Source organism: Canis lupus, chromosome 19 (genome assembly GCF_048164855.1).
Source record: "Canis lupus baileyi chromosome 19, mCanLup2.hap1, whole genome shotgun sequence".
Classification (NCBI taxonomy): domain Eukaryota; kingdom Metazoa; phylum Chordata; class Mammalia; order Carnivora; family Canidae; genus Canis; species Canis lupus.
The window spans coordinates 50,281,772-50,305,047 of NC_132856.1; the positions used below are offsets into that span (position 1 = coordinate 50,281,772).

A 23,276-nucleotide genomic window follows, 5' to 3' on the forward strand; every position below is an offset into this window, starting at 1 on the left:
TACAATATACGGTTCAATAAATAGAAAAAAAAAGTTACAAAATGACAATGATTTTGTCCTTAATTACAAGAGAAGAAAAGACAGGGGGGTGATGGGGGTGGGACACTCCCTCCTCCCCGGGCCAACACAGGGCAAGGGAGACCCGAGAGACAGCAGCTGATATTCAGAGCCACAAATAGAAAGGAAAAGTAGAGGGAAATCCGGGAAGAGAGAGTAAGATGAAGGGGTGGATCAGGGACACAAAGGAGGAGAAAGACAGAGCCAGAGCCAGAGCCAGAGCCAGCCAAGATGCCGACCTCTCTTCTTTCCAGATCTGGGCTGGGGGTCCCTGGCTCTCCTGGGCTTGTCTCCCCCAACACCAGGTTTGAGGACAGCATGAGCCCGGCTCAGTTCCTGAGCTGTATGTCCAGTGACTAGCAGGTAGGGGGTGGGACAGCAGTGACCCCTCGAGGCTGCCCTGGGACCCTGGCATCCTCAGGATTGGGAGTCCTGGCCGGACGGGGTGGGGGTAGGGGGGTGAGGTATGTGGCTGAGGCCTGAGGCCTCTTTAGATCCTTCAGTGGGGATGAGCCATCGGTACCAACTGGGCAGCCTGGCTCGGGCACAGGGCTGCGGAATGGGGCCCCTGAGGCAGTGAGGGGAGGGTATAAAGGGAGATGTAGACGCCCTAACCAAGTCCCTAACCAAGTCCGCGGGCCACTCAGAGTGGGGTGTGGGGAGGGTCTGCTAAACTGACTTTTAAGAGCCAGTTTTTGGAGAGTCCTGCCTCGCAGCCCCCACCCCTAGCCCCAGTCCAAGCCAGGCCTGTGAATTTGGGGAGGGAGAGCTTGCCTATTGCTTTTGGGGTGCCCAAGGCGGGGTCATACCGGCTGCCCAAGCACACACTCCCTTCCAGGCCTCTGGGTGGTGGTATGGCTTCTGATCCTTGCGTCTCGCACACTCGCTCGCACACTCCTAGGCACGCATGTGGCAGGACGCGTCACCCCCCCCACCCCATGTCCCCTCCTCCAGCAGGGCTTGGGGGGACAGCAGGCAAGACCACCTAGCTCCGACCGGGCCCCTTCCCTGACATAATACTGAAATGCCACACAGGCCTCCAGCGGTGAGGCCCCTGATGGAGAGAGCTGGTGCCACAGGAGCAGGGGCGAAGGGGGTCCCCGCCGCTGCCGCCCGCGGCCCCTCAGCCGAAACGCTCCCGTACCAGGAGCATGAGCTTCTTCTTGCCCTTGTAGGTCTGTTTCAGGTTCTCCAAGAACTGGGCGAACTGCAGGTGCCCATCAGGCGCCAGCAGGAAGGTCTCACGGGCCTGGCCCAGGAACTCGATGAAGTCGCCATAGTGCCGCGGGCTGATGTGCGTGAGGCGGGAGTGGCTGGTGGCGATGTAGGCCGCCACCGCGGCGTCCAGGAGCTGACAGAGCGGCGCCCGGTCGGCGCCCAGCGGCTTGGCGGCCCGGCGCGCCCCCAGGGGCCCCAGGCCAGGTGCTGAGAGGGTCCAGCGGCGCAGGATGTCGGAGAGCATGGGGGCGCAGTGGATGCTGCGGATGATGAGGGGGACGATGGCCGAGAGCTCGTGGCGGCCCAGCGAGTGGCTGAGCGAGCAGGCCCAGAGCACGTCATTGACGGCGGGGTGGCTGTCCTGGTTGAAGGCGATGCTGAGCTGCGCCAGGGCCAGCGTGGCCAGCTTGTAGGCCCGCAGCGGTAAGCCGCGGTGCTCCATGTAGCGGGCCACGGTGAAGAGGTGGGCATGGCCCAGGCCGCCGGCCGCGGCGTCCAGCACGATCTGGTAGGCTGCCTCGAAGGCCGCGTGGTTCTTCTCGCAGAGGGTGAGGGCGGGCAGGGCGCAGTTCTGCGGGTCTTTCATGGCGCACTGCAAGGCCAGGGTGCGCGCACAGGCCCAGAGCTCCTCCCGCCGAGGAGCATCCAGCTGCAGCCGCGACAGCGTGGCATGAGTGGTGCCCGTCACCGCCACGATGGTGGCAGCCTCCACTGGTGTGAATAAGGAGTACCAGTTCTGCATGATATTCATCAGGGCTTGTGGGCCTGGGGGAGGCAGGAGGACAAAGCTGGCCTGGGGACCGCATGGGTGTGCACGGGTTTGTCCCTCCCACCGCCATCCCCACCAGCCAGGGCTGAAGACATCACCCCGCCGCTTCCACCCCAGGCCTGACAAAAACTGCACTTCACCTTGCCAAATGAGCAGGGGGCAGCTGGGAGGGGTGGGAAGAGCATGCATGGGACTACACTTCAGGGTGACGGTCCCTTCTCCAAGCCACTTCAGCCTGGTCAGCCTCCAGGCCTCTGTCCAGCTGACCCCCCAACCTGCAGCCCTGCCAGCCTAGCCCTGAGCACGGGCCTGAGCCAGGGCAAAGGCCCTGCTTCTCTCTCGTGCCTGCCTGCTTCCAGGGTCACTCGGGAACTCTCACCGATCTCTGTGGCGCAGCTGACCAGCCAACGCACCATCTCCCTCCGCCGCCAGGTCATGGTGTTCAGGGTCATCCTCATTACCTGCAGGACAGAAGGGAAGAGAGAAGGGCGTTACCCCAGAACCTCGCGCTGGCCATCGGAGGGGGATCGAGGGGGATCGCCATCGGAGGGAGATTGGGATCCCAAGGGGCCCAGGAGACTAGGAAGTTAAAGCCATGTGATCTGGATAAGTGGTCCCACCTCCTGGGACTGCAATTTCCTCCTCTGTAAAATGGGGATTAAGAGTCTCTACCTCCAGGCTCTTCTAGGAAATGAGTGCAGTTTTTCAGGTAAAGAGTCTGCACAGTACCTGCTGTTCCATGCTTCGTGTCAGCAGATTCCCTCGTGGCCCCAAACAAGGCACCTGCCCTGTCCCCACCTTCTTCGGGTCCCACCCCCAACAAGCCCCTACCCTACTTGCTCCCCCAGACCCCCTCTCCAGGTCCTGTCTGGTGGACTCTGCCTTCTGGAAGCTCCTAAGGAGGGAGGAATGGGTCACCTCTCTAAAGGACCCCTCCCTTGTCTCGCCTCCCACATACGCCTGAGGATGGTTCCACGCCCCCACAGGAGGTTCTTTGGGAGGAACTCCCTAATTCTACCTTCTGCAGGTCCCCTGCCTGCCGGTTCTCCCTGGGCAGGTCCCACCCTATCCTGCAAGCCTGCCCCAAATTGTTCTCCCTTCTCTTCCTTCACTTTGGCCTCACTTGGAGGTCCCGCCCCCTCCGGGTCCCACACCCCGCCGCCGACGCCCCACCTACAGGCAGCACCCGTGCTGGTCTCTGACTTGCCCCAGCAGGAGAGCCCTTGCCCGGCCCCTGAGGATGGCCCCAGCTCGCAGGCCCTGCCTCAAGGACTTGCAACCACAGACCTGGTCCGCAGAGGTGCTTCAGAGCACCCCCCGCCTCCGCCCCCCCACCCCTTCCAGCAGCACCCTTTCCTAAGACCTTTCCCTTCTAGGCCAGTTCCTGGGCAGCATCCCCCCTCCCGTCCTCCCTCTGTCCCTCACCTGCAGGCCCAGCTCCAGCGCAATGCCCAGCAGCGTGGTGTCGGGAGGCGCGCTGGCCGGGGTGGCCGTTTTGCAGGCGTCCTGCGCCAGCTTGAAGAGCAGGGCAGGCGAGTGGATGTTCTGCTGGATGGAGCCCAATACCGCATGCAGCCACTTGGGGTCTCCTGGGGTGCAGGGAGGGAGGAGGGCTCAGTCAGCACCCCTGGCGCCAGCCCCTGCTGCTGCCTGACCTGTTCACACAGGTTCCTCCACCCAGGTGTGCGCGTGTGAGGCGGAGGCACCCGGCAGTGGTTCTGGGAAGATCCAGACCACTCTTGGCACTCCCTCTCTTCTCTCCTCTCCCCACCACCCAGTGGAGAAGGCCACCTCGGGACCCCTCATGTTAAGGGCAGTGATTCTGGACCCAGAACACCGGGGTTCAATCACTAGCTATGTGATGGCTAGCTGCCCCGTCTGTAAAATGGGTTATACTGATGCAATGGTGCCTGCCTCACAGGGCCTCGGTGAGCCCATACTTGAAAGGCTTTAATGTGCCAAGAGCTATAGAAATGTGAACTTTTCTTGCTATTATCACTGGCTCAGATCCTACAATTATCACTTCAGCCACACAGGCTTTCCTCTGTTCCTCAAACTTACAAGGCACAATCCAGCCTCAGGGTCTTTGCACTGGCTCTTCCCTCTGCCTGGAAGGCTCTCCTAGCCTGGACTGAACCCTCCCCAAAGTCATGGGAAGCCCTAATCCCCAGCAGGGTGGTATTCAGAGGTGGGGACTCTAGGAGGCTTTTGGGTTTGGGCGGTGTCATGAGGGTAGGGCACCACGATGGCATTAGTGTCCTCCTGAGACGAGGAAGAAATTGGGAGCTCTCTCTTCCTCTGCATTGTGAAGACATGACAGGAGGGTGGCTGTCTGCAAGCCAGGAAGAGAGTCCTCCCTGGGAACCCACCATGCTGGCACCCTGACCTTGGGCTTCCAGACTTCAGAGCTGTGAGAAAATAAATGTCTGTTGCTTAAGCCACGTGGTCCGCAGTGCTTTTATGGTGGCTCAGGGTGACTGGATGCCAGACCTTGGCAACAGCTCTGCTCTCTTGGCTTAAGCCAAGCTTGCTTCTCCCCCTCCGTGGCCCTTGTTTCCTCCTTGCCTACTGCGTGACATCACTAAGTGTTTGACCTCGTTTAGGGTCTGTCTGCCTCCCCCTAGAATGAAATGCCACAGGGCACGGAACCTGGAACAGTGTTGTTCAGTCCTCAACACCTGGGACAGTGCCTGGCCCATCTAGAAAGTGCTCAAGGAAAACTGAAACTTGCTGAAAGGATGAAAAGAAGAGGAAGGGATGAGGGAGAGAAGGAAGGAGAAGGTAGAGGAGGATGGTGGGGGAGAGAAGGGGCAGCCGCCGTCCTCACCCTTGGCAGCTGTCAGCATGGCAGAGGCCAGCTCGCACTGGCGTGTCTCCAGGTGGCCAAGGATGAACCAGCGGGGGAAGCGGTTGCTCATGATGGAGTCCAGTGGGTTGGGGTGAGGTTCTCCAGCTGGAAATGCTGTCTCCAGTACAGGCAGCCTGGTGGGGGCAGAGGAGGGAGAAGCAAGCCCATGGTGACAGGAGGTTGGGGTCTCCTGCCTCAACTGGAGGAGCCTCTCTGCTTGGGCAAGCCAACCCGCAGGCATCCAGGAAGGCGGAAGATGTGTGTGCAAGATGTTCACTGGAGTACTGTTTGTGCTTATCACTTGGAGGTTGATTAAATAAACAATGCTCTATCCATGCATCAAGGACTGATAAAAATGTGAGGAGACTGCTTGGGTCCTGATGCAGCCCCCTAGTGGTCCTTCTGTCACCCCCACTTTCCTTTCTTACTCTGCTCCAGCCACTGTTCCCCTCAATATCCCTCAAATACAACCCGGCAGTCCTACGACAGGGCCTTTGCATATGCCTGGAACCCCCTTCCTCAGACATCCTTGCAGCTTTTCCCTCACCTCCCTCAGGTCTTTACTCAAATATTTTTCAGTGGGTTCTTCCTGGCACTCCCACCTGTGAAATTCCCACCTCCCAACTCTTCCCATACCTTTTTTGTTGTAGGTCACCATCTGACACACAATAGTTTACCTGTTAGTGAATTTATTTAATAATTATTTAAAATAATTTATTATTTTATCTCCCTTACTAAAATATCAGCTCCACGAGGGCAGGCATTTGTGACAAGTTTGTTCACTGCTTCATCTCCAGCAGCCAGAACAATGCCCAGTACACAACGGGTGGTAGGACAACAAATGTTTTTGGAATGACTTTACATGCCCGCTAGGGTATGTTGCTAAACGGCTCAACTCTACATACGTATTTTGTATTTAGTAAGTTCCTCAAATTCGTTAGATATGATCAACAGCATTCAATTAGCAGCAAGACTATGCTGGTTTCAAATATTATCGAAATCTCTTCGACATGTGACTTTGGACACACCTTAAGCGCATCTATGTGTAAAATGAGGGCAAACATGTTTATTTCTCTAGGTTGGTAAGGTTACACAAGGTAATGTGAGTCATAGATTTGGACCAGGGGTCAGCACCATCTTAAAAATTTTTTGCACCGGTTCAGACAGTTAATATTTTTGGCTTTTCGGGCCCATTTGGTCTCTGTCACAATCACTCAACTTTGCCATTACCACGCAAAAATAGACAATACATAAATGAATGTGCGTGGCTGTGTGTCGATAAAACTTTATTGCTGGACACTGAAAGTTGAATTTCACATACTTTCCATGTGTCACAAAATAGTCTTTTATTTTCAAACGCTTTATATAAAAAGCCACTCTTATCTAAAGGGGTAACAAGTGCCAAATCTGGCCCATGCACTGTTATGGGCTGGTGCCTACCTGCTTTAGAAATTGGAGCTCTTCACAGATTACTCTTTCTAAATATTCTGGAATGATGCACTCTAAGTGGTTAATAGAAATCTCTGGGTGATGAGATCAGAGACTGGGGACAGAATTCATCTTATTTGTTGGGCATGGTGTACTACCCAGAGGGCCTTTTAAAATTTTGCTTCTGTGATCCGTTGGTATAAATGAGAAATTATAAGTTTATTCACTGCAATATTTTTTGGGAAATAGCATCAATTGTCTATCAACTCTAAATTGGTTCTTTATGGTACATCCTAACAACAGTTCACATGCTGTGCAATACAACCAAGCCTTTAAGATGCACATTCAGTGAAAATAAGGTGCAAGACAGACACAGAATGTATCATGGGTGTAAAAGGGAGACCAGCCTTCAATTTCCAGATTACGGGTTTGCAGAAATCTTGATTCTTATGGGATAGAGAAGACGACAGTGGTGACACTGCTTGTTTTTAGAGAGATTTGGCTAGGTTGGACAAAAGTGTTTGGAGAACAACTCTGAATCCTGTGCCATGTGGCGCTCTCTCAAATTCAAAATAATAATACTCGTGTATATTTAATAATCAAAAGCACGGGGCAACTTGGAATGCCAGCCTGAGGGCGACTGAAGTAACCAAGTTGTGGGTTCAGGTGGGAGGATGGGGCTCCAAGGGCGACTCTCTCCCTCCAGTGCTGCCCATTCCCAGGGCCGGGTTCCCAGCTGCACATTCTCACCTCATGGCTCGCAGGGCCAGGCGGTAGGCCAGGTCGGGGTCGTGGGGCAGCAGCGCGGTGAACAGGTAGCGGGCACAGGTGTGCATAGGGACGCTCTCTCGGAACAGCACCTCACCGAAGCCGCTGAAGGGACCCCCTGCAGGGGCATGCTGAGCTCAGCCCCCAGGTGAGAGCTCATCTCCACCCCTCCCAGAGTCTCCTGACGCCCCAGGCCGAGTAGAGGATGGGCTGGCCCCGGGATAGAGCGGCTAGGGCTAGGGGCTAGGGAGCTCCCGGAGGGTGAGGGGCTGGGACAGAAAAGCGCTGGAAAATCCTTAGGAGACCCTGGGCACCCCTTGGTGGCGGACAGGACACAGAAACAAGGCGGACCGGAAGGCGGAGGAGGGGCTACACTTGCTCCAGAGGTGGGGCCTCACAAGGACTAGGCTCCTGGACTCCAAGGGGGGCAAGAGGCGGGGCCTCTTCCCAGCCAACAGTATTGGCTGCCAGCACTTTCTAGGGAGCGGAGCCAAGGGCTGATCTCATCTGTCAGGCACTGCCAAAGTAGCAGCGAATTGTAAGGACCAGGAGACGAAGCCTCCGGAATCCAGCAGCCACCGGCCACCAGAGGAAGGGGCAGACCCCGCCCCCCGGGGAGAGCCAGCCCCGCCCCCGGGGAGAGCCAGCCCCGCCCCCGGGGAGAGCCAGGCCCGGGGGCGGGCCCTCACCTTCCAGCAGCAGCCCCGCCTGCTTGCGCAGCACCTGCACCAGCCGCTCGTCCAGCTCCACCTCCTCCAGCAGGGCCAGCAGCTGCTCCTCGCTGCGCACCACCTTGTCTTGGGCGTACAGCCCCTCCGGCAGGGCCCGCTGCTGCCCCAGGCCCAGCAGAGCCACCTCGAGGGCCAGCGCCAAGTAGGACTCCCCAGGGCTCCCGGGCACCGGCACGTGCTGGTAGGCCGCCTTCCGCTTCTCGGGGCCTGAGTCTGTGGGAAATGGGTACCAGGGCTGCTGGAGGGGGATGCTGCCTCCTTCTGGCAAGCGAAGTCTGTCGGCTCCTGGCACTGGTCAGGGTGCTCTAGGCACTGGTCAGGCCTCTGCGAGGCCAAATGTAGGGACGTGACCAAGGGTAAGAGTGTGGCCCCACTTTCTTTTCTTGGGGCACTGGGCTGGGGTGGGGGAGGGGAGGGGGAGATGTCCCATGTCCACCCAGGGGCCCCAATGTGGGTACCTGGGTAAAGGGCGAGGGTCTCTTCCTCTAGGCGGCAGGCTTCCAGCAGCGCCCTGCAGAGGCAGCCGATGGGGTCCAGGGGGTGGCCCACCCATCCTTCCGTGTTGGTGATGCAGGTGTTACCTTTCTGCAGCAGCTCTGCACCCAGTATGAAGGGCTCAGTGCCTGCCCACCCCCAAGTCTGGGGCGGGGGGGCTTCTCTCCTTGAACCTAGCCCAGCCTCCCAGCACCCGCCCAATGCCCATCACCCAAACACCCACCCAGCAGCCGTCCTGCCTGCCTGCCCCGGTAAACTGTAGCAGCCCTCACCTCCACAGCCTTGGCCTCCTGTCCCACAGCCAGACCTCGGGTGGGCAGTAAAACTGGGTGCTTTTTACAACATCCCCCCAGTGCCATTCTCCTTAATCCCTTCCATCTCTCCCCAGTGCTAGCAGCTTTCAGGGCACCATGTGTCCACTTGTCCCTCTCTGAAAGCCCCATTCTCCAATCTCCTCCCATGAGCCATGCTCTCTCCTGCCTCTGGGCTCCTGCTTCTGCTGTTCCTTCTACCTGGAACACTGTTCCACCCTCCCCTTCTTCTGTGAGAAACTCCTATACATCTGTAAGATCTCAGCATAGCTCTCACCTGCTCTGGGGACAGGGGGACTTTCCCTGTACCTGTAGGCCGGGACAGGACTCTGCTGGGGTCCCAGGTCCCCCAGGGTTAATTTCCTGACTACTGACCTATCAGCCCAACCCATCACCCTGACCATGAAACTGGTGGCCTCCTTCCTTTGGTCCACAAAGATTTTTTTTTCCTAATACAAATCTGAATTTGTTGCTCATGTTTAAAAATGAGTAAATTGCATATCACCTAATCCAGATTTCTGACCTGTCTTGAAAACTTGGAAGATCTGGCCAGACTGGGTTCCTGAAAGACTTGTGATTGGCACCCGCGCTATACCTCAGGTCTGGAAGCCTAGAAACTGCGAGTCCCAGGCCCCTTTGTGGGAGGCTGGGAGGCTGGGATAGGATGAGGCCCTGATTCTCCTGCAGCCTCCGTGAGCAGGTGTGTGGCTGTCTGCAGGGCACAGACATGAGGTTTTGCTAGCAGGTTCTGAGTGCCCTCTTGGGAGTGGCCCCCCAGTGGGGGCTGCAGCCTGCTGAGCTCACTGGCACCCCAATCCCTGTGCTTCTGAGGTTCAGGCTCTTGAACCTGAACAGTGGCTTCCCTAACTTTCAATCCCGCAGCCCTTCTGGTACTTTTGTGAGCCCTCAATCTCCTGTATTAAACATTATTTTTAGGCACACCTGGGTGGCTCAGGGGTTGAGCGTCTGCCTTTGGCTCAGGTCATGATCCTAGGGTCCTGGGATTGAGCCCCACATTGGGCTCCGTGTTCAGTGGGGAGCCTGCTTCTCCCTCTCCCTCTGCCCCTGCTTGTATTCTCTCTCTCGCTTGCTCTCTCAAATAAATAAATAAATAAATAAATAAATAAATAAAATCTTAAAAAAAAAATCTTTTTGGCTCAAGACTCCTTCAGGTGGTCTGGTTTTCCTGGTGGGACCCCAAGAGGAACCCACAGATGCCAGGGTTGCCACAGTGCCCCACAATCAGCATTGGTGTCTACAGCCCCGGGGGGAATAGGACAGTCGTGGCACCCACCTTTTTTTTGCTGCTTGTAGCTCTCAAGCTGATGCCGCCGCTGGAGCCGGAGAGTGTTGACGATGGCACCTGCCAGCCGCAGGGCCTGGCGGGGGTATCCGTGGGCACGCAGGGTGTCCACTCGGGCGCAGGCAGTGGGGAAGGGCTCGCCCAGCCACAGTGGACGGCCCTGGGGATCAAAGGTTGGCTTTTCACCACTGATGGTGCCCGTGAGACTGGGGCCGTAGGAGTCGCTGGCCAGGATCCTCTGCAGGTGGGCGTCACTCCAGTGCAATGATCCCGCCTGCAGGGCGCGGCCGAAGACGGTGTGGCGGGAACCTGTGGCCACCGCCTCCTCCTCTTCCTCCTCTTCCTCTGGGCCTGCAGGAGAGGCGCCCACATGGCCTGGTGAAGGGGCCCTGGCTGAGGCAGGCTCCCCTTGACCGAGCGCCAGCTTGGGACTGGACTCTGGGTACAGCAATGGGGGCGGGTATCATCTCCCTAAATCCTTTAAACAGCCCTCCAAAGATGTGTGTTCACATATGCGAATGTGTTGGGGTAGCTATTGTAGCCCTTTGTGCCAATGGACCATGGAGGGTGAATAACTGTCCGTGTCTCTCTGTCCATCTTGCCCCCTCCCCAGACTCTATTCCTCTCCTCCTCCCTCGGTCTCTGTCCCCATCTCCCATCCCTCTTTCTCCTGTCTGTGTCTTTCCCTTTCCCCAGCTCTGCCTCTCTCTTCTTGATATCTTTTTCTTTTTCTCTCAGTCCCTCCCCCCCAACTCCAACCCCATCCCCACCTCCATGGCCAGGAGGAGGCTGAGTCAGGAGACCAGCCCAGAATTACAAGGCGTAAATCTTAAGCATTTCACTTCATGCGCTTCACACTGCCCATGGCCCCTGCCTGGGCACTCCCTCCCTCCCGGTGGGGAGGCTAGGCAAGGCTGGGGGCCGTCTGCTCTCCCCTAGAGCACCATGATGGTAGGTGAGGCCGTAGGCCAGTATTCTGGGGGGATGGCAGGGACCCTCTCCTACCTGGGCTGACTGCCACGGTGGGCTGCAGGCTGGGTCCGTCGAAAGAGTAGTTCCCCTCTTCCAGCGGGCACACATCCAGCTTGTCCCACTTGCCAAGCAGCTGGAGCCAGCTCGCCCGCTCCTCTGGTTTGCAGTGGGGGCTCAGGACGACACACACCCACAGGGCCCCTGGACAGGGAGGAGGCTCAACAGTCATTCCAACAGTAGCCGCACACACTCGTGGAGTGCCTACCATGCGCTGGCAACTGGTCTCTGCTTAGCCCTCATCTCTAGTCTCTGAGGTTGGAACTGATAGTCTCTTCACTTTACGGCACAGAGAAGTAAAAGTAGTTGCTCAAGGTCACACAGCTGGAAAGTGGGAAGCCAGGATTCGAACCCAGGCTTCCAGACTCCTCTTGCTATTTTTTCCCCCTATAGCACTCACCACCCTGTCATTACAGGGGTCAGTAGACCTCTACCTGTGGATAAAATTGAACCTGCCACCTGGTTTTGAATTGCCTGAAAGCTAAGACTTACTTTTGCATTTTTATTTTTATTTATGTATTTATTTATGTATTTATTTATGTATTTATTTATTTATTCATTCATTCATTCATTCATTCATTCATCCATCCATCCATTCATGAGAGACAGAGAGGCAGAGACACAGGCAGAGGGAGAAGTAGGTTCCATGCAGGGAGCCCGATGTGGGACTCGATCCCAGGACTCCAGGATCACGCCCTGGACTGAAGGCAACGCTAAACCGCTGAGCCACCCGGGCTGCCCATTACTTCTGCATATTTAAATGGTGGGGGAAAAATACATCAGAGGAATAGTTTGTGACCTGTGAAAATTATATGAACTTTCCATAAATAATGTCTGTAAATATAATTTTATTGGAATGCTGCCCTGCCCAGCTGGTGGCATGTCTGTGGCTGCTTTTCTGCGGCAAGGGACAAGATTGAGAGGCCCTGACGGAGACCAGTGGCCCACAAAGCCAGAGTGACTAGAGGCCATTACAGAGAAGGCAATAGGACCTCTGGACTAATGCGTCTGTACTTTTTTTTTTTTTTTTTGTCTGTGTCCCCTACTGGAGTGTCAGCTCCACAAGGGCAGGGTTTTAATCTCCCATTTCCCAAAGCCCGGCACTCAGGACAGCACCTCCTGCATCCGAGGCGCTAATGACCACAGGAAGGATCCAGGGGCCCGACGCTAATGTCGCGGTGAGCACGACCCGGTAGCCAGAGCCCCCAGGTCCACTGTGCGCCCGGGCCAGGCCTTACCCAGCTCGTCCCACAGCTGCCGGCACTTGTCGGTCATGCCCGCGCCCTGCTGCCGCCACAGGGCCAGGCGCGGGTCCTGCAGGAACTGCTCCGTCATGAGGATCAGCATGCGCGCCCCGTTGGAGTCCCGCATCCGCAGCATCTCCCGCACCTGTGCCGGGAGGGGACGGGGACAGGGGTGGTGAGGAGGCGGCGGGGCGCCGCGCCAGGGCCTTAGGTCCCCGGCCCGCGTGCCCGCTGTGCCCGCTGAGCCTCGCAGCACCTTGCAGAACATGGAGCGCAGCTGCTGGCTGGCGCCGTAGTAGCCGCCGTTGGACAACAGCTGCTTCACCTGCTCCTGGATCTGCTCCTCGTCCAGGTGCCAGCAGTTGGCGTCCTCGATGCCCGCGCCCGCCGTGGGGTCTGGGGCGCCTGCGCGGAGGGAGGAAGCGGGAGGCTGGGGTTTCCCCTCCCCCAGCAGCCCCATCTGCCCCCAGCCTGGGTCCACCTCGGGTCCACCTCGGTTCCACCTCGGTCCCAGTCAAAGCCCCTCTCACTCGACCCTGCGGTCAATTACCGTCAAGGTCAATTACCGCCAACTCCACATTCACCCCCCGCCCTACTTAGCCATCCATCGGCTCACCCCATCCACCTTCCCACACCAGCAGTTCACCCCAACACCCCATCATCCACCCATCGCCATCCTCAACTATCCATCCGTGCCACCCACCGCTCCCCCACGCCCCCACTTCCATCCTGCCCCATCCTCCCACAGCCTCTTAGAGCTCCAAACCCTCCCAAGAGCTCACACCACCTCCCGGATTATCACCCACCTGTACCCCACCCCTGACACCCACCAACATCCACACATACCCTTCATGCCCTCCCCACCTACACTCCTGTGCTCTTGGGGAACCCCCACCCAGTGGATGATTTCCGAACATTCATCTGCCAGGGGCCAGGTCAGGTCCAGGATTTGCCACTTAGTAGGACCTTGATTCAGGCAATGGCTTCCCCCCCACTCCCCACTCAAGGATCAAGGGGCCCTGAGGATTCCAAGACGGATGCCCCGTGCTCAGGCCCCCGGGTGCCCTTACCGTGCACCAGGTTGATCTCAGAGCCCAGCAGGAGGATCTCGTCTGCCAGGCGCTGGGCAGTGGGCAGCACCTCGGTGTGGTGGGCGCTGATGAGGTACTGCACGAACTTCTGCAGCTGGTCTCTGTTCATCTGGGACAGCGTCTCGGAGATGGGCAGCCGGAGCTCCACCTGGCGGGCATGCCGAATTCGGTACAGCGACAGGGCCACCACATGGGCACAGTAGAAGAGGTCACGGTTGTCACAGCCACAGCTCACAGACGTGATCTTGCAGCGGTCAAAGCTGATGGAGACGTGGTAGAGGCGCTCCGGCTCTCCGGGGCCCCCCAGCTCCCGGATGTTTCCGCTCAGATGGAACCCTAAGACCAAAGCCAAACCAGTCGCCGCTGTGTCAGCCCAGAGATGGGTGCTCGTCCACAGTGCGCGGCAAGACCCAGGTGCAAATCCCATGGAGTAACCTGGCGCAAGCCGCTTAACCTCTGTCCAATGTGAACCAATAGTGACATCTTCCTCATGCATTTGTAAAGGATTAAATGAGCTAATATTTGGTAAGTGCTTAGAGCCCTGCAGGCATACAGTAAGTCTTAAATAAATGCTTATTCCTGCTCTAATTCTGAAGAATATCACAGTGAAAGGGGCGCCTGGGTGGCTCAGTTGGTTGAGCCTTTGGCTCAGATCGTGATCCCAGGGTCCTAGGATCGAGTCCCGCATCTGGCTCCCTGCAGGGAGCCTGCTTCTCCCTCTGCTTGTGTCTCTGCCTCTCTCTCTGTGTCTCTCATGAATAAATAAATAAAATCTTAAAAAAAAAAAAAAAAAAAGAAATCACAGCGATGTTGTTGAAGGTGGTTTTCTCAGCCCTTGGGTTACCATGGATAGGGCCTGGGCTCTAGGAGCCCGGTAACTTCCTGGGAAGATGCCCAAGGCCTATGACACTTGCGGGTGAGGGGCTGATGTGGCAGGCGAGGGGCCAGGCCACCCCATCACCCCCTGCCCCTCCCTGGCCCCTGGGGAGCCCAGATGCCAGGCTTATCCAACTGGTTGGGCAGCTCAGGCCCCAGCCGGCCCTGGCTGCGTCATGCCGAGAGACGGCGGCTTCCTCATACCGGTTGAAGATGGCCAAGCCTGTGGCGGGCTGGGCCATGTCCAGGCAAAGGGGGCCCCCAGGCTGACAAGGTTCAGGGAGGGTCATCTTGGCCAAGCCCCTGCCTCCAGCTAGGAGACGTGGCATTTCCACATGGGAGGTGGAGTGTTCCCTGTTTTCTGGCGCAATCTTGACATGTCCCCTCCTGAGACCCACTAGCTGAGGTCTAGAATCATCTTTCACCTCTAGCTCCACACCTCTGCCCCCTACCCTCATTTGGACACCACTGCTTGAGGTCTAAGACCACCCCTCACCCTGATCCAAACTTCTGCTCGAGGCTCCCACCTACACCTCGTTGCCTTAGGTATGAGACCATCCCTAAACGTCTGATCCCAACTTCTACTTGAAATTCTCTGCCTGAGGTCTAAGACTCCTTCTCATCTCTGGCTCTAAATCTTTGCCTCCAACCCTCCCCTAGGCCCCTGCTTCCAAAGGTCTGGGGTCATTTACCTCTGGCTCTCGACCTTGGTCCCATAGCATCCCTGGGTCCCTCTGCCTGAGGTCTGAAATCTCTTGCTTCTGGTTTGCAACCACTCCTCGGCGCTGCTTCAGAGCTGCCCTCCTCCGTGTCACCACCTCTTCTCCCACCCACCAGTCTAACTGTCCAAGGACTCTAGGACCACCTCTGCCTTTAGCTCAGAATCCTGTACCCAAACCCCATAGTGGCCCTCCACCTCGGATCTAGAAGTAACTTAAGTCCTCCACCCTTCCCTGGTCCCTGCCGCCTAAATTCTGGAACCTCCTCTCCCCTGCTTTCTGGTTCACCATCCTTCCCCCCTGCACCCCATCCCCAGCCCCATTTAAGTCCGCTGCCTGAGGTCTAGGCAGATCTCTGATCCTAGGCTCACAATATCTTGTAAAATCTGGGCATGGATGCCAGAGGTCTGGAACGTCCCCTGACCCTGGCCCAGGCCCTCCTTTACTCCTTCCTCCTCCAAGCCTGCTCTGGACCTCCTGACCTCCGTGGCCAGCAGGGGTGGGGGGCGAGTACTCACCCACTTGCAGCACGCGGTCCACAGCCCCGCTCTGAAGCAGGTGCAGCCCTCGGGTGAAGGGCACCCGGGCATCATGCTCGCCCTCCGGGGGTTGGTAGCCCAGCGACGAGTACATACAGATCTCCCGTTCGCTGCGCGGGAATGACCAGAACACAATGCGCTTCTGGACCGGCTCTGGCACCCGGGAGAACCGCTCCTCAACCTGCGGGGAGGGCGGTGGGTTAGAAACCGGCTTGAATCCTAGCTTTGCCAATTAGAGGCAGTATGACTTTGAGCAAGTCACTTTGCCTCTCTGAGCTTGTTTTTTTTCAAGTGTGAGGTGGGGATTGTTAACAGCACCCGCCTCCGGAGTATCATGAGGATTAAATATGCATTAATATACATAAAGCGCTTACAGTAACACCTGGCCTGTACTTAGTGTTCTAGAACTTTCTGTGACTTCCCTCCTGGATGTCAGGTCCCAGGGTCCTAGTATAATGTAGCCCCACTTCCTGGGCTTTGAGGGGGCAGGAGAAAAGGAGACAAAGTGGTAAGAATAGTGATCAGGCCTCTATACTCTCCGCCTACACAATGCTAAATGCTTTGAGCCTGTGATTTCCCATAATTTTCATAGCAACATTTCAGTAATACTAGTTATCACCCCATTTTGCAGCCCGGAGACTCTGAGGCTCAGAAGTGGGGTGAATCCACTTGCTTAGTCTCACAGCTGGTGAGCTCCAACACCCAAGACAGGCTTCGTTCTCAGCTTCCAAGGGCCTGCAGGAAGGGAGGGTGTCCTCACCAACCCTGTGGGCTTCCAGCAGTAAACCAAGCTGATTGAACCTATGTTCCAATCAGCTTGCTACTCACTGGCTGAGTGACCTTAGGCAAGTTGCTCAACCTCTCTGTGCTCTAGTTTCTTCAAAGTGGGAGGGATAACAACAACTCCAAAGGACCCCAGAGGATTCTGTGAGCTTCTGAGGAGCAAGAGCTGTCCTAGCACCAGGCCTGATCGGCGCAGGTACATGGGAACCATCAGAGATGGTTTTAGGATTATGCTGGGTGTCTCACACCACAATAAAGGGGCAGTGACCTCCCAGAACTCCCAGTCCTGGGTTTCTGGGGGAAGTGGGAGGACCAGTGACTACTGGCTCAGGCCTCAGGGACAGTTGGCAGATGACTAAGGAGGGATTTTCCAGGCCATGAATCAGAGCCTGCCCCATCCACACTTGGCCCAGACTCATCAGTCCCGGCAGACTTCCTAACTCTGGAGAAGCCAGGGAGCAAAGACACCCCCTCAAAGCTCGACAGAGGCAGAGCCTATGGGGACTGCAGAGGGCTTAGTCGAGGCCAAGCCCCATCTTTACTCCTCAGAAGTCCACTCTGAGGCTGGAAGAGGGGATTCTAATCACCCCAGCCCTGGGGCATTGGGACAGAACCCCCAGAAACTACAGAAGTAGGTTCCAGGTGCACCTGTCCAGGTACTATGACCCAGGCCGTGCCCTTGCTGAGGACCTATGGAAGGACTGGAATGGCTGGGGGGCAGAGAGAGGATGAACATCGGGGGAAATGGGGAATGTGAGAAGTACCCTGACACTGGAGGGGTTGGGCAGTCTCAGGTGGGAGGTGGTCCCAGAAGTACTGAGGGAGGGAAGCAGAACTCCAGGGAAGGATCTGGAGTGAGGGGGTTCCCCAGGGTATTCCCACCTATTGGTGGGTTCTGGAGGCACACATCAGGGACAGAAAGGAGTATTTTGAGGCTGGGATCTGTAGAAACGGGGGAGTTAGGTCTCTACTGGGGGTGTGGGGCAGAGATCTAGAGTCGCTAGGGGATGAGATCTGGGGTGTCCCCCAAGTGGGGGCGGCTTGTAGGAGTGAGGACTGAATGGGGTGCCTTAATTGGGAGCTGAGGATGAGGTGGTAAAAGAGGGTACCCAGGGTTGTGAGAGGAGGAAGTTCCTGAGCTGGGATCTAGGGAGCCGAGGGCATCCCTGTGTCTTGTGGGCTGGAGGGCAGAGATGGCAGGAGGAATGGGGGAGTGAAATGGGAGGATAAGGGGGTGTTTCAGGGCGGACTTAAGGACCCCGGAGACCTCTGGGAGTGTCTCGTATGGGGGCAGGTTCCGAGGCCCGGGGTTGGGCAGGGGAGGAGAAGGCAGGTCGGGAAGAGGCTGGGGGTGCGTCCCTCCCCCACCTCCCCTCACCCCTCGTCACCTGCTCGAAGGCCCAGCTCTCGGCTACTCGCTTGGCGCTGAGGTCCAGCAGCGCCTCGGGCCGGCCCCGGCCGCGCACGGCCCCGGCCCCGGCATCGCGCTCCTCCGGTCCCGCGGGGCAGCCCCGGCTCCGCTTGGCCGCGGGGGGGTCCATCGGCCGGGCCGGGGCCGGGGCGGGGCCTGATCGGGGGTCGGTCCGATGCCCGCTTGGCTTCGCCGGCTCCCGCGCCCCCTACCCGCCTTCCAGTTCGTCTTCTGCGCTCTGCCGCCCCGGGACCCCAGCCGCACCCACCCCCGCCCCGCGCCGGGCCGGCCGGGTGATGCGGCCCCTTTAAGACTCTTCACAACAATGAAGCTGCCTCAGTCGCCGCTTTATCCTCCGCCGTCGTCCCGCCCCCGTCGCCCGTCCCCATTGGCCCCCCCCTCGGCCTCCGAGGCTCTCCTCCACTATTGGCTGCACCTCCAGACTCGTCAGCAAGCTCTCGCTTTTCACTGGTCGGAGGTGCTGCCTGTCTTACGGCGGAAGCCCAATCAGAGTGCTCATCGGGCTGCGCTGTCCATCATGGGGCGCCGGTGGCCAATCAGGACGGGAGGACCCCCGCGGCGCAGGCCTTATGCGGAGTTTCGGGGCGGGCCCTGGGTTCATTCACAACATTCCTCTCCCGCCCCCCTCCGGCTGGACAGCGCGCCCCGGGCAGCTGGGGCTGCGCCCACACACGGCTTTGTTTACTGAGGGTCGCTTCCGGGCTCCGCGAGGGGACAATCAACACGGCTCGGCCGGGGAGCGAGACTGAGCGGCGGGATTCCAAGGCAGCAGCTCAGCCCCTCCTCCCTTGGGCTGTGTGCGGCGAGAAACCCTCTCAGCGTCTCTGGGCGCGGAGTCCAGTTTTGTTGTTTGGGGGGTGGGGTGGGGGATCACAGACCCCCTCGGTAGGGCTCTTGGGGGCTGCAGACCTCTTCTCTAGAAACGGAGCCTCACCCAAGCCCCAAGCTAAAAACCCTTCACCCATTCTTCCCTGGATACTACGTTGAATCACAGGAAATTGCTGATTTTCGACCTACTAAAATTTGAGGCAATTTCCTAAGATTCAACTAATAGTTGTCAAATCTGATCAGCTCCGATTGTTCTCCTGACCCATTTCGTCCAGGCCACCCTCTCTGGCCCGGAAGCCGCCCGTGGTCGCGATCGGCGGCCACGCCCCCCGCCCCCTCCCGCCCCGCTACCCACGCCATCCTTCCTCTCCACTGTCCTTAGAAAACCCCACATTTCCCCTTCGCCATACTTTTCTCCGTGATCACATTTCTTTATCGAGTTCAGCAGTTGCTTAATATCTGTCCCTTCCCCTCTCCACCGAGACCCCCAGTGGCAGTAGTTTGTGTAACTGGTAGCACAGGAGCAGCATCAGGCATACAGCAGTCACTCAGCCCTTAACTTACTGCCTGAACCAACTCGTCCGCGGCTCCCACTCCGCTGAAATGTCTACAAAGCAGGAACAACCCAAGCTGGTCCCTAAGTGGCCTGATTGCTGCTCCCAGTCTCCCCACGGCATCTGGGAACTCCGGCTTTTTCCTTCCAGGAATTTCCAGCTGCACTTTCTGGCTGGTCCCCAGCCCACCATTCAGTAAACTGCCTCCAACCTGTGCTGTCCAGTAGGGTCACCACTGACCACAAGTGGCCTTTGAGTCCTTGAAATGCGGCTGGGCGGAATTGGGTTATGTTGCCAATATAATTTTCAAGGACTTAGCAGGGGAAAAAAGGGAAAATAGCTCATTAAGAATTTTTAATATTAAGGGCTGCTTGGGTGGCTCAGTTGGTTGAGCCTCTGCCTTCGGCTCAGGTCATGAACTCCCAGTCCAGGGATCCAGCCCCACATGGAGCTCCCTGATGAGTGGAGAGCCTGCTTCTCCCTCTAAGTCTGCTGCTCTACCAGCTTGTGCTCTCTTGTTCTCTCTCTCTCTCTGTCAAATAAATAAATAAAATATTTAAGACAATTTTTTAATATTAAAAACAAATTTTTGTGTGGATTACATGTCAAGATGATAATATTTTAGGTAAGTTTGAGTTTACATTATCAAATTAATTCCACCTGTTTTTATTTTTATTTTTTATTTTTAAAGATTTTATTTTATTTATTCATGAGAGACAGAGAGAGAGAGAGAGGCAGAGACACAGACTGAGGGAGAAGCAGGCTCCATGCAGGGAAGCCCTATGTGGGATTCGATCCCAGGACTCCAGGATCACACGCCCTGGGCCCAAGGCAGGCGCTAAACCGCTGAGCCACCCAGGGATCCCCCTATGTTTTATATTTTATGTGGTATCAGAATATTTAAAGTTAGAGACGTGACTTGCACTGTAATTTCTATTGGACAGCAGAGGTGTTAGAAACCACAGCCTGCCACAGTGACAGCAGCAGAAAGGACACAGATAATAGCCCACTGACTACCTTCGAGGTGCTCTGGTGGTTCCTGCTCATTATCACGCATAAACCTTCCAAACCAGTGCGGCAAAGTGGGGATCGTGGTCCCCATTTCTCAGATGAGGAAACTGAGGCTTTGAGAAGGAAGTGCTTGCCTGAAGTCACCCAGACTGGGAAGCCCTAGACTTATTGCTGCGTGCCTTTAAAAGACAGACTGGGGACGCCTGGGTGGCTCAGGGGTTAAGTGTCTGCCCTTGGCTCAGGGCGTGATCCTGTGGACCCAGGATCGAGTCCCACATCGGGCTCCCTGTATGGAGCCTGCTTCTCCCTCTGTCTGTGTCTCTGCCTCTCTCTCTCTGTCACTCATGAATAAACAAATAATTAAAAAAAAAAAAAGATAGACTGATGGGGAAGGAGTAACTGGGGTGTGGGGAGAGGCCAGGAGGACTTCAGCAAAGCCTGTGTGTCAGGTGCTCCCCCTCGCAAACTGGACCCCGGGGGCGCCCTTACCAGCAGTCCTCCTCGGCATCTGGTGCATGGCTGTGCCAGCTAAGCCTGGGTCCCGGTCCCCAGAGCATGCTTCAGTGGGCGTCCTGAGATGTTGAAGTCGCTCTAGGCTGTTCTAGTTCAGTGACTACTTGTCGGAGGAACTGAGAATGGGTGATAACAAACACAGTGAGGATGTTTATTGTCCAAAAATAGATACTAACATCGTCATCATGCCCATCTCATGGGTGAAGACACAGGCACAGGAAGGTCAGGTGAGGGGCACCTGGGTGGCTCAGCATTGCGTGTCTGCCTTGGCTCAGGTCGTGATCCCAGGGTCCTGGCATTAGGCTCCCGGTGGGGAGCCTGCTTCTCCCTCTGCCTGTGTCTCTGCCTCTCTCATGAATAAATAAAATCTTAAAAAAAAAAAAAAAAAAAGTGACTTGCCCAAGGCCCCCAGCAGGGAAGGGTAGGGCCAGCATTCAAGCCCCGTGGGCAGGCTGGTTCTGCTGCCTTGGCTGGGGATCAAATCCACAGAGTTTGGGAAGCACCAACATTCTATTCCATTTTCCTGATTTTAAGGATGAGGGGAATGAGGCCCGGAGAAAGAAAGCTGCCCAAGGCCACCCAGTGATCTCAGGAGAATATGTGAGGTCAGAAAGGCCCTGGGAGTCTCTAAGCCCGTTCTTCGCCTTAGCAACACTTTGAGGAGAGGTTGGGAGCGGGGTTCCAGCCATACACACGTCTTCCCGTCCTCCCTCCTTGCAGCCAGGGAGCTTGGGCTTCAAGGAGATGGAAGCCACATTTATCCGCCAGGCCGCTGTGAGCTCACTGTCTAGGCATCCACAGCTCCTGACCCCAAACCCACATGTCCTCGAGACCCATGGGAAATAGGGTGGCCCTGGAGGCTCAGTTGGAAGGGGATAGGGCCCCTGGCTCTGTGGCCACCCCCCAACCTTCCAGGGTCCTCGGTGGCTGCCAGCCCCTTGCACAGCCCCTACCCTTGCTGACTCAGGCGGGAAACCAGCCGGGCAGTTTCACTTCCCGGTTCCAATGCAGCCCCTCTGGCCTGCCCAACTGGCAAGCTTTACTTCTTACATGTCTTTTCTTCCCTTTTGGAACACACTTCACGGGCTCAGTGTCAGGGCCCCCCCGGGACGAGTGGGCATTCAGGCCGAGGGGGATGGTGGAAGCAGGAGGGGAAGGCATAATTGTGTCTGAAAAGGCGCATTTAGTGACTGCTCCAGCCCTGCAGAGAGGGCCAGGGTGAGAGGCAAGAGAGGCCAGGCTGAGGGGCTAGTCTGGGGCTCCACTCTTTGAACAAAGGCAGCTCTCCCAGCCCTCATGTTCCAGAATTTTCCATGCTGAGTGAGGGGTGTCAGGATCCCCATTTAATAGATGGGCAAACAGAGGCTCAGAGAGGTGACAGGACTCGCTGAAGGTCCCATAGCCGGAAAGTGGCAGAAACTGGCACTGAACTCAAGGCGTAGGTATTTTCCAAAGTCTGGGGCTCTTGGCTTCAGCACCAGTGGTGGGCTTCTAAGTGGGCAGGGGGTGGGGGGACAGGCATAGAGGGAAAAGTCATGCGGGATGGTGAGGCTATTTGGGGAGGCCAAGAGGTGGGGGGGAGGGGGAACAAGTGGGTTGACATTCCAGACCTCATACCTGTTGCGCCTGAATGCCTTTCCTCGCCCCTGGGGTCCTCCTCAAAAGGGCTGGCGTCAGAGGGACAAAGACGGCTGGTTTACAGGAGTCCCTGGCCCGCCTGGGCGCCGCCGGCCTCAGTGGGGTTGGCCTGGGTTCCAGGTGCCTCCTGGTGGCCGAGGGAGGGACCAGGAGGCACTGGGAGCCCACCCATTCCCAGTCCTCGCCCTCCTTAAAATTCTAGATGAAGATGAACAAGGGATTTAAAAAAACAAAACAAAACAAAACACACACACACACACACACACACACAAAAACAAAAAACCCCAAGGGATTTCCAGAAGAGGGAGAAATCATGATTCTCGCAGACACACAAAGATGGACACGTGCTAACATTTTTATTGAACTCATGTGGGAACCAGGCAGATGTTATAGGCGATTCAAAAGAGTCTGGAGAGCAGGCACTTTCACATTATCAGACTGTTTGCACAAACAAACGTGCAGATGGGGGCAACTTGTTTTTTCCATAGGGGAGGAGGGTTGTCAACGAAACCTCTGCTGGCCGGGATGGAATTTGCATGTCTACAGATAAGTGGTTTTATATTGCTAGCAGTTGCTTACAAATCTCCAGAGCTGAGAGTTCAAAGACAATGCTATGAATCAGATAACCCGGAAGGGTGTGTTGTATAGAGATGATGCACTGAATAATCAGAACTGATTCATTGAAATGCAAACTTTTCCTTGCAAAAAAGGGAAAACAATTCATTACTGCCTTCATTCAACGAACACCTGTTCATTAAGCACCTCCTGCGCACCGTCCTAGGTGTGGGGAGACACAGCAGTGAACAAAGACGCAAAGGAGAAAAGTCTATAGAGTGGTGCCAGCCGAGTGACCACTCCTGGGGTGGAAGTGCGGGAGGGCAGAGGAAGGCTCTCCAGGGTCACATCCGGGAGGGGCGGGAACCACAGCAGGAGGTAGGACACAGAGGATGGGGAGGTGGTCCGGAGGGGGCAGACTGGGCTCTCCTGGGTTTTCCCCACTAGAATGCCAGTTCTCAGCTCTACCTAGCAGGTGGAGCATAAATGCCCAGTGGGCAAAGTGGCTCCGTCTCAAAAGGCAGAAGCCACTTGCT

General features: G+C 56.7%; 1 protein-coding gene and 1 long non-coding RNA gene across 4 annotated transcripts in view; one reads left to right on the forward strand and one right to left on the reverse strand.

The window, feature by feature from the left end:
- Positions 1-23,276, reverse strand: part of ZSWIM4 (zinc finger SWIM-type containing 4) — a 25,403-nt gene continuing 2,127 nt past the window's right edge. The window contains exons 1-15 of one of the 3 annotated variants that reach the window (XM_072787036.1): positions 22,165-22,305; positions 20,524-20,663; positions 15,406-15,607; positions 13,272-13,628; positions 12,458-12,606; positions 12,196-12,346; positions 10,934-11,101; positions 9,920-10,279; positions 8,278-8,415; positions 7,778-8,032; positions 7,071-7,206; positions 4,872-5,026; positions 3,470-3,633; positions 2,424-2,505; positions 1-2,040 (exon numbers count right to left, since the gene is read on the reverse strand). In XM_072787036.1, coding sequence (XP_072643137.1) covers positions 1,181-2,040; positions 2,424-2,505; positions 3,470-3,633; positions 4,872-5,026; positions 7,071-7,206; positions 7,778-8,032; positions 8,278-8,415; positions 9,920-10,279; positions 10,934-11,101; positions 12,196-12,346; positions 12,458-12,606; positions 13,272-13,628; positions 15,406-15,520 — 3,090 coding nt within the window. In that variant the 5' untranslated portion in view covers positions 15,521-15,607; positions 20,524-20,663; positions 22,165-22,305 and the 3' untranslated portion in view covers positions 1-1,180. Of the gene's footprint in view, positions 2,041-2,423; positions 2,506-3,469; positions 3,634-4,871; positions 5,027-7,070; positions 7,207-7,777; positions 8,033-8,277; positions 8,416-9,919; positions 10,280-10,933; positions 11,102-12,195; positions 12,347-12,457; positions 12,607-13,271; positions 13,629-15,405; positions 15,608-17,597; positions 17,955-20,523; positions 20,664-22,164; positions 22,306-23,276 lie in introns of those variants that run through there. The other 2 variants (XM_072787037.1, XM_072787035.1) reach the window with 2 other exon arrangements.
- LOC140610707 (uncharacterized) lies at positions 16,617-20,258 on the forward strand. The gene is made up of 2 exons (XR_012012255.1): positions 16,617-16,865; positions 19,968-20,258. It is a non-coding gene; the product is annotated as an uncharacterized lncRNA (long non-coding RNA).